This window comes from Morone saxatilis, unplaced genomic scaffold (assembly GCF_004916995.1).
Source record: "Morone saxatilis isolate NCDOM2014 unplaced genomic scaffold, NCSU_SB_2.0 Contig3, whole genome shotgun sequence".
Taxonomy (NCBI): Eukaryota; Metazoa; Chordata; class Actinopteri; family Moronidae; genus Morone; species Morone saxatilis.
Genome location: NW_023339873.1, coordinates 4,644,559 through 4,654,875, shown reverse-complemented (window position 1 = coordinate 4,654,875; position 10,317 = coordinate 4,644,559). Strand labels below are relative to the sequence as shown.

General features: G+C 39.6%; 1 protein-coding gene across 1 annotated transcript in view; it reads left to right on the top strand.

Moving 5' to 3' along the window:
- rbm25a (RNA binding motif protein 25a) overlaps nucleotides 1–9,179 on the top strand; it is a 10,452-nt gene extending 1,273 nt beyond the window's left edge. The window contains exons 5-16 of the mRNA XM_035673599.1: nucleotides 7–180; nucleotides 286–366; nucleotides 4,335–4,615; nucleotides 5,325–5,436; nucleotides 5,579–5,668; nucleotides 5,793–5,866; nucleotides 5,960–6,110; nucleotides 6,733–7,141; nucleotides 7,221–7,525; nucleotides 7,644–7,742; nucleotides 7,947–7,994; nucleotides 8,715–9,179. Of these exons, the coding sequence (XP_035529492.1) occupies nucleotides 7–180; nucleotides 286–366; nucleotides 4,335–4,615; nucleotides 5,325–5,436; nucleotides 5,579–5,668; nucleotides 5,793–5,866; nucleotides 5,960–6,110; nucleotides 6,733–7,141; nucleotides 7,221–7,525; nucleotides 7,644–7,742; nucleotides 7,947–7,994; nucleotides 8,715–8,807 (1,917 nt within the window). The 3' untranslated portion in view covers nucleotides 8,808–9,179. The remainder of the gene's footprint in view (nucleotides 1–6; nucleotides 181–285; nucleotides 367–4,334; nucleotides 4,616–5,324; nucleotides 5,437–5,578; nucleotides 5,669–5,792; nucleotides 5,867–5,959; nucleotides 6,111–6,732; nucleotides 7,142–7,220; nucleotides 7,526–7,643; nucleotides 7,743–7,946; nucleotides 7,995–8,714) is intronic.
- Nucleotides 9,180–10,317: the final 1,138 nt, after the last annotated feature.

The window sequence follows — 10,317 nt, the reverse complement described above, 5'->3', positions numbered from 1 at the left end:
TCAAAGAATGGGGACGAAGATGAGGAGGAGCTTCTTGATGAGGAAACCCTGCGTCGGGACCAGGTGGTGAAGGGGGCAATAGACGTCCTGATCCGAGAGTATGCAAGTGAGCTCAATGCTCCCTCGCAGGACCCTGACAGTCAACCTCGCAACAAGAAGCGGAAAGAGAAGAAAGAGGAGGTATTGTTTGCATAATGTAGACGCTCTGTCGTTCGTAGCTCACTCACAGTAACTCGGAGTACTTAGTGTGTTTTCTTTCCCTTTTTCTGTCCTTTGTCTAAGGAGGATATCAATGCCATGGAGATGGAGGATGACAAGAGAGACTTGATTTCCAGAGAGATCAGTAAATTCCGCGACACACACAAGGTAATGTATCAAACTGCTGTTTTTACTGTGTAATTTAAGTTTTGGAGAAGAAATCCTCCACATTTGTAATTATAAATTTCTCAACAGCAAGTGGAGCTGCAATTTATATATATCTTATGGAGGTAATTCCTCCGTAAGACTGTTACTACAACCATAGAATGGAGGTCGTCTATTCATATATTAATTAGTTAGCGAAATTCATACATTAAAGGAATGGAAAGTAGTAGATGTTGATTCAAATATTTTATAGTATCTATTAAAAGCTTATTTAGTAGTATTCACGTACTACGTCAACCACTCGTAGATGGCTTTATAGTATCTGTCAGTATTTCCAAATTGGGCAAGAGTTACTATCATTATTTATAATACTGATTTGAGACTAAACATTTTAGCTCTGCACAAGCTAAAGTCATCACACAGAGTGCATGGACACAATGTTAAATTCCATCTAAAGCTAATCTATTGATTAAACCCCACCAATGTGGTAGAGTTCATTTGGTGACTAGAGCAAGATGAATCTCAGAATCTCAGCTTTGGAAAAAGTTGCGAGGATAGGATGTAAGTATGATCTTTCATTTCTTTTCTACTCATGTTGGGCGCTCCCTTCTGGAGGGTTTGCAGAGGGGCAACTGGCTCTCTGTCCACTTTAATTAAATGTATTTACATGCGGACTTGGGGAAACAAGGCCCCACTGGTACTGGTGCTGAAATTGGGATGTACAAATTGCGAAAAATATGTCCAAATGTAGCATGTTATACTTGGACTTGGCTTTAGAAAGCTGGGCAGCTCAGTGAACCTGTGCAGATCCTCAGATAATGAATGATGTGTTTGAAGAACACACGCAGACTGAATGAGCCTAACCACTGCAGTAGTTTGAACTGCAGCATGTAGTATTACCAAAGTAGGGAGCGCCCCTCCACAGCACTCTGTGGTCTGAAGACATGCAAGGTAAGTCCTTTTTCTTTGTCTTCTTTTTTTTTTTTTTTCTTCCGTTATGTCTTATTGACTCCACCCCCACCCCTTTAGTTATACAATGACAGAACATGGAAATACATTAAATATAATAGCGTATTTATGAATCACATTGATTGAGGAAGACAAAGCTGCAGGGACAAAATAACGCCTCATGAAACTGGACGTTACCTCTGAAGTTGTAACTTAATCACAATTTCAAACACTGCTACAGAGGTGGGTCATATTAGGATGACCATCTTGACTAATTGTGTCTTTTCTTTGTGTGGAGTTCAACCTCGGTGAACTTTGACCAGGGAAGTCGCAGCCTCAGTAGCAAAGAACGACTGTGTGTTTGCACCTGCCTTCGTGCATGTGTGCCCTGTAATAAGAGCCAGCCATCAGCACTTTGATATGTCACTGTTAAAAGAAGTAATAGACAGGTAATAGAACTCAAAAGAGGCAAAACAAACTACCATCAACAAAGAGACTTGCAACTTTAAACTTGACGACAGGTAATTCACATGCAACTTAATGTTGCCCACTTCTGTGAGAGGGTTTTAAAAGAGGATTTAGTTATTTTCAAGTAGTACGCTTCAAACATGCTACAAAAAAACGTGTTTTTCCATAAATGGAGTTTTAGATCATGAGGTAAGTTCTAGGATGGGAAAAAGTTAGAAAACAAGACAGTACAATGAGAGCCAGATGGTTAACTGACGACCCGTAAGGTACTGTAAATTGCCCCAGATGTTTGAAAGCCCTTCCTCCGGATTGGACGAAAAAATGCGAACCGTGGTTTACAAGTTTGAATCGAGTCTCACTAAATTACAATGTAGAACATATAGCTCGTGTAGAACAGGTAGTTCAGACCTCTTCCATCCTTTCCTCCTCTTTTATTTTTGTTCATCATTGGACAGCTGTCAGACCCACACTTCTAACAGGGTTTTTTGAATATTATTAACCAGTCAAGAAGTACAGCACTTAACAATAACAGCTGTTTTGTTAAAAATCAGTTTGAACTGTGGGCCTGACTTAGTTGAGGTTTTTTTAAAGCATTTATTGGGTTGGAGCGTCCATAGAGACACCAGAAGACAACCTACTGGTAAGACTGCTTCACTAATTTCCTTGTGGTAAAATGGAATACAGTATCTGACTTATTTCAGACATGAATTAACAAAACCAGTTGTTATTGATGTTATTTATATGGCTGCACTGTAATTAGATGAACTGCTTCACAGGTATCGTGTGGACGTTTTTTTCCTGATTATTTTGACTTTACACTTGACCTGCTTTTCCTCCCACACGTAGCCTGTAGGATGTGTAGGGGCAGAGAAGCGCTGAAACCGTAGTTCATCACCTGTAAGTTGCACACCAATAGCTCCAAAACGGTCTGTAGAAAATGCCATGATTTTTATGTCAACCACTCAGAAAGCAGACAAATGGTCAATATTTAGTGTTGATATTTAGAGTATATTCCAGATAAACTGGCATAAATATATTAATAATCACTATTGGACATTTGCAAAACACAAAGGTGCCCTGAAGGGAATTGCGAGAGTTATCTGGTGCTACACAGAATCTCTGTTGTAAAAGCATGTCTGGTCATCTTTTTCTTAATAACATTATATCAGCATAGTTGATTGTACCATTCCTCCCATTCCACAACTTTCAAGTGTTTTATGCCATAAAAAAGGTCAAAAATCTGTGTCCACTTGTGTTGCAATTATATACTATTTACTACAGAAGATTACAATATAAATGAAAAAAAAACAACAACAACAAAAAGTGTGCATAACATATCCCTGGGTCTATCACTGCTGTGTAGAGAGCTGCCACACTGCTTCACTTGCATTGCAGTCTGGCACTGCTCCCCTACATCTCAGATGACCATGTGGAAAACACATGGGAGCTGATTATGTAATTCACTTAGTTGGGCCATTTGCCACGTCAAGCTTGGGCTTGTTCTAATCCGCTTGGCACCCATAGGTGAGACCAAACCAGCACATTATATAGTGGTGATCTTAAGTGTATAGTTAAAACTAAGCAAACTTGTTGACCCAGTGGTTCAAAGCTGATTTGGCACTTACTAAATACTTTTATCTTAAGTTATCTATGTTACCATGATTGTTTGTAGAATAGCCCCATTTCAAATTCAACCTTCAACCTAAGGAATCAATCATCAATCACCAGTCAGTACCACTTAGACCATATTTACCTGGTGGTGCTGTGGATTAACTAAACTATGTCAAACATGCTTTTTAACTGACAGTATCTCTTACATCAGGTCAAATCTATTACATTTCGTCATTTGCCCGATTGTGCATTGATTTGGAAAGTGGGCGGATATGGGGTTTGACCAATATGTATTTTCCTACAGCCTACAGTTTTTATTGGAATAACCTCTTATTACATCAGAGCATTATCTCAGATCACCATAGAGCATGTAGTAACTGCAGAGGACAAGTTGACCTGTTACATATTTGAAAAAAATCAATCAATATTAGTGTATGTGGTATGGGGACAACTGAATACCAGAGCCAGGACAGGAAATGAGCCATGCATAACACCTTTGATGTAACAAAATACAATAATATAAATGTTTAGAGCTAAAAGTGCTTGTAAAACATAGTAAAAAATGTACTAGTAGATGGGTTTTAACTTCCACTCCTGCTGTATAAGCACCGATTTTTAGATGTTTTCAAGATTGACCTGAAATTTATGGTTTTAAAAAAGTGTGTCCTGAATTGAGCAGTATCTGTATTAATTAAACCTGCTCAAGCAGCGGACCACTCTTCCAGGAGGAAACATCAGGGATAAGAGGACTTCCTCAGAAGCCAGCCTCTCCAAGGCAATGAGTCATGGCAGTATGTGAGCATGTCTCGCCCAGGGAGTCAAAATCATTTTCAGTATCGTGCTGATAACCTGTATATTTATGTATTCTTGTATGATCTTTTTGGTATTGAGAATCTAGTAACACATTCTTTCCCCCTCCTTTTCTTCCTGTTGGGCTCCTGTAGAAACTGGAGGAGGAAAAAGGAAAGAAGGAAAAGGAGCGACTGGAGATCGAGAGGGAAAGGAGAGAGAGGGACAAAGAGCGGGAGCGCGAGAGGGAGCGCCGCGACCGTGAGAAAGAGAAGGAAAGGGAGAGAGAGAGGGACAAGGAGCGGGAAAGAGACCGAGACCGCGACCGTGACCGCGAACGAGAGAGAGATCGCGAGCGGGAGAGGACGAAAGAGCGAGAGAGGGAGCGGGAGAGGGAGAGGAGTCGAGACGTCAGTGAAGGCCGAAGCAGATCGAGGTCAGTGAGAGGACAGCGATGTCATACTTGAGGCTCTCAGCAGCCCTTTTAATAAACGTCAAAGCACATGACTCATTTCGACACTGTGGTCTGCTGTATAAAATTATTATACTGACGAGCCTATTAGAGGAGCTGTAATTACTGGGCTCAGTAAAAACTATTAAAATGTCATAACAGCCACACACTAGTATCACGTTATTAAAATTTCAAAGTATGTTCCAGTTATCCACCGCAGCAGCCGGGCGAATGAATCCTACCTTTATGAATCTTATGAAGCAACCCCATTGAAATAAATGGAGGGGGACTAAACGGTCGGAACACCTTTTTAATATACAGCCTCTAAAATGGCTGCACAGTTCAATCGACTTACCCTTGACTCAATCTCAATACAGACAGTAAGACAGCTGACAAAACAATCTGAGCTCAAGGTCATGATTGAAAGCTCCATTAGGTGCAGGAAACATTTGTTATTAAGGGTATATGAAAACCAGTGCGCTGGCTGATAAATATGTTATAATGAAACCACTTTGGTAAAATACAGCTCTGCTTTTGGTGGTCGGTGCTGGCTCAGGCCAAATCAGCTGACTGACTACATAAGTGAAATAAGTGCTTGACTTTTTTTATGTCCATTCTTTAAATTTGTCCTTCTCCTTTTCAACTCTGAAATAATTGAATTGGGCTAACACCAGTAACCCTTTGTCTTCTGCAGGGAGAGGACTAGAGAAGATAAAAAACGAGACCGCGAGGAAGATGAGGAGGACGTGTATGAACGGAGGAGACTTGAGAGGAGGCTTAGAGACAAGGAGGCAGCTTACCAAGAAGTACGTATATTATCTTTCCTGTGATTTTGATTTTGATAGATAAAACCTTTGTTTAATTAATTGCACACTAATTAAATTGCTAAATGTCTTTGTTTGTTTAAGTCTGACTCTGATGGTTGAATTATTTTTTGTCTTCTTAAAGCGCCTGAAAAACTGGGAGATCCGGGAGAGGAAGAAGGCTCGTGACTACAGCAAAGAAACTGAGAGGGAGGACGAGAGGCGTCGTGAAATGGTATACATGAAAACATGTTAAACAAGATCAAATTGTTTGCTAATTATTATTTCCATTAGACTTATAATTGGAACTTATAATGGCAGATATGTTGATGCATTTATGCTACTGTGTTTAAATTCAGATGAAAGAAGCCAAAAGACTGAAAGAATTCCTTGAAGATTACGATGACGACAGAGACGACCCTAAATACTACAGGTGATTGTCGTAATGCACATTTAAACGTGTGGGTACACACTTCTGCTTGTGTTTTGCGTTTGTCATTACTCGACTTCTCACTCTCATCCTCAGGGGCAGCGCTTTGCAGAAGCGACTTCGTGACCGAGAAAAGGAGACAGAATTGGACGAGCGAGACCGGAAGAGGGAGAAGGAGGAACTGGAGGAGATCAGACAGAGACTTCTGGCTGAAGGTCACCCTGACCCTGATGCTGAGCTGCAGAGGGTGAGTCAATCATTGCACTTTAGTAACCTGGTTACACTCAGCTTTCTCCAGTGAGCCGATTTCTTAACTGTTGTGTAAAAGAGAAAAACCTGGTCATTGTAATCAGGGTCTGGAAAAATCATGAGAAACCTGCAGCTCGATTTCCCCTGGAGAATGCAGATTGCACTGCCACAGATACGGGTAAAGGGGTTTCTAATTGTCATTTTCAATTATTACACAGAGTGATTTGCCCTTGTATTTAAAATAATTCCATCCAAAGTCCAACTTAAACCAAAAGTAGCCCCTACAAGTCTGACCATTTGATAAACTCAGACACTTGAGATTCAATGAAAAGTCCTCTCACTGTTCACACACCCCCAAAAAAAGGCCAGCGTCTTTTGTTACGAAAACAGTTAAAAGTCTAAAAGTAATCATTTTCCGTTCTTGTATATGTCTTGCTGTTTTTGTTTTGTAGAAATGTAAGCACACATGAATCCAATTTTACCCATTTTCTGTGTCCTGTTTGGTGTCCAGTGAGTAAAGATGTGACATCTGTTATTAAAATGCCACCAGTCACCAAATATTAATTCCTGAATAAAAATAACTAGAACCCATCGTTCATGTGTTGTGTCTATTTGTGTAGATGGAGGAGGAGGCAGAGCGCAGAAGACAGCCTCCTCTGAAACTTGAACCCGAGGAGGAGGTGAACCAGGAGAAGTCCCACAAGGATCGGGATCGGGAGAAGAGGGGGTCAGGAAGGCCCGCGGAGCCGATGCCTCGGGCCCCCCAGCCGCACTCGGAAGACGACGACGTGGAAGCGGACGAGGATGACTACCACGATGTCGAGGACTCCCAAGAGGCCAAACCGCAACTCAAACCGATCATGCGACCAATCACTACTGCTCCCTCAGTGTCCTCTGCCAGTGGGAACGCGACTCCGAACACACCCGGCAACGAATCTCCCTGCGGAATCATCATTCCCGGCGAGAACACTCCTGAGGTCCAACCTCCAGAGGAACACCGGCCCAAGATTGGTCTCAGTCTCAAACTGGGTGAGTACAGTGGCAACCTAAGGGCACAGAGGCATTTACTTTCTCGACTCTGAAAAATAAACTTGTTTCTTTTCTCCAGGTGCCACCAACAGTCCCAGCCAGCTCAACGTAGGAAAGCGAAAGAAGCTGGCGAGCGTGGAAAGTGTTTTCAACAAGTTTGACGATGAAGAGGCTGATGAGCAGCCTCGCAAAAGGAAACTGGTTCCACTGGACTACGGTGATGATGACAAGAGTCTGGGGCTTGATGGGGCAGAAATTTCAGGGGCCAAAGGCAGCATCAACACAGAGGAGAAACGCAAGCACATAAAGAGCCTTATTGAGAAGATCCCCACAGCCAGGCCTGAGCTCTTCTCCTACCCTCTGGACTGGACTATGGTCGACTCGGTAAAGAGCCTCTGGTTGTTTCATTACTATGTTCAAAAGGTCAAAGAAAGAGTAGTGATTTGATATTCTGTGGGCAGTTCTTCAGCTACATTTCCCTGTTTGATTGTTCTTTCTGTAGACTCTGATGGATCGCCGCATTAGACCATGGATCAATAAGAAGATTATTGAATACATCGGCGAGGAGGAACCCACCCTGGTTGATTTTGTCTGTTCAAAGGTTTGTGAAATCAGATGCATTATTTTTAAGTTTACCCTGTTTATACCTGTAATGTAAAATGTTGGTTTCTATAGAAAATATGAATGCTTCTGAATATTATATTAATAACAATCATTAATCTTTATTTATTATGTGTGTGTGTCTTGGAATCTGTTGCGCTGCATTTTATTTGTTTTAACTGAATGTGTTTTCTTTTCTCTCCAGGTGATGGCACACAGCACCCCTCAGGGTATTCTTGATGATGTTGCTATGGTAAGTTAAAATTGGTTCTGGCCATATAACCCCTGCTGGTTATTTGAATCTCATCACTTGTTGAGCTTAATTTCTTTTCATACATTTGAGGTATATGGTTGATTTATACTAGAACACACTGCCAACATATAATAACACCATATAACACAACACAAAGCCAACATGTGTACAGAGAAATTAGTTTTCAAGTTTTTAAGTTGTGCCTTTAAGTATAAAGGTGTCGACAATAGTAGAAGAAGTAAGGCATAAAATGTGGTACACACATTCATGTCCCCTTCAGGATGAACTGAAGAATCACTCTGGTCATCTCTTAACTTTTTAATTTAGTGCCATCATCAGGTCAAAACATTAATTTGTGGAACATTTGGGTTTATTTATGACGTAATACCTGCATAACCAATGACTAATTTGTGTTTAGTGCTAATTAGCAAATGTTAGCATGCTAACTGTGTTGAACTCTGTGGTGAACATGGTTAATATTATAACTTATTACCCATCAGTAAGTGTCATCATTGTGAGCATGTTAGCATGCTGATGTTAGCTTTCGCTCAAAGTGCCGCTGTCCCCAAGTACAGTCTCACAATCGATGGCATGGCTGTAGTGTTTTAGAGGTGAAGCAGCATTAGCCTGCTACACTGTTATTAGATGGACACTATTTTTATATTTATTGCATTTATGAAGGCGTTTGATATAAAGCTAACCAACCTGTTTGTGTTTTAGGTCCTCGATGAAGAAGCAGAAGTCTTCATAGTAAAAATGTGGAGGCTCTTGATATATGAAACAGAAGCGAAGAAGATCGGACTGGTGAAATAAAAACCACACGTCTCTCTCTGTGTCTGACTTCCTTATCTAACAGTTCTGCCACCTACAGTTTTCTGGTGCAGCACACTGTAAACATGTGTCTATACACCCTCCATTCCATCAGCAAGGAGCTGCTGCCTTGTATGTCTGTGTGTTTGGAAGGGAAAAGTCTGAGCTGTGAACGGAAAGGGTTTGCACAAACATACTGCATGATAAAACTTTGGTTATATATTTTTTTCCTTTCTGATGCTGTTGAGGTAAAAGACAGTTGCATTACACCCATCTGTTCTCCAATATGTTGGACACATTCTGCTTTGATTTACTGTTGTCATGTTGAGGCACTGCTCCATTGTGTGAACTAATAAATATGCTTTTTTTAGAAAATGGTGTTTGTCTTTCTTTATTATTATTATTATAATAAAATAATTTGGCTGGTTTTAAATGCAGTTATCCATGAGAAACACTATTTGTTTTTGTATTGTCAAAAACAGGTGGTCTAAGATTTCAATATAAAAAACTCATAACTTTCATATACAGTTGCAGTTGGCATGGTCTCTCATACACAAATGCAAGTGTTCTCACAGGCACCCTTATTGGAACAACAAGGATATTATGTACCAAAATAAAAGTAGAAAAAATTGTATTTTATTAGTCACCTGACTCACCCAAAGCATTAGTTTACAGTATTTGCACCACATATATTCTATTATGACCTCGTAAATCTAAAAAAAAATTCCTACCATTCTTTCTATTTTGATTTGTGTATGTGTTGTATAGCATGCATGCCGTGTATAGGGTTATAGCAATTGGGAACTTGAACAGTTACCTTCAGTTAAATAACTTCACTCATCTCCATTTGGACATTTAATATTGGTTATAATTTGAAGTCTTAACTAGAGTTTAACTAGAAGGATTTTTCAGATTTATCTGCTGAAAGTGGAAAGTTGCGAGCATGTTTTTTTGTTTTGTTTTTGCTTGTATGAAAGTGTTCTACAAATGAAGTCTGAAATAGCCAATCCTGGTCCAGTATTCACACATAAAGTGTGATGTGGAAACTTGAAGCCTTTAGTACGCTGAGAATGGATTTTACAGTGAAGTAGGAAACATGTTGTCCAGCAGTTCAACTTATATTTATAGATTAATAAGATAATTGAACTTTTTTTTTAATTAAAAGATACAAATGAAGAGAAACTCTTGGACATATGAAAATTAAATATAAAATAAATATTATATAAAATGTAACATTATAAAATATGATGATATAAATATATATAATAGATCAGTTGCATTCATTAGTTACAGAAAATGTCAAATAACAAAAACAAAATTAAAGGTTTTCAGGCCTCTTTGAAACGATGTGTGGTTTGATGGCCCTGCTTTTATTTATTTTTGTAGGATATTATCTAACCCTGTCTCTGTTTATAATTTTATTTATTTAACTTCCCCTTCTCTTTTTATTTATTTATTTAACTTTCTCCTCTCTTTTTTTATATATTATTTTTATTTATTTAATTAATTCCCT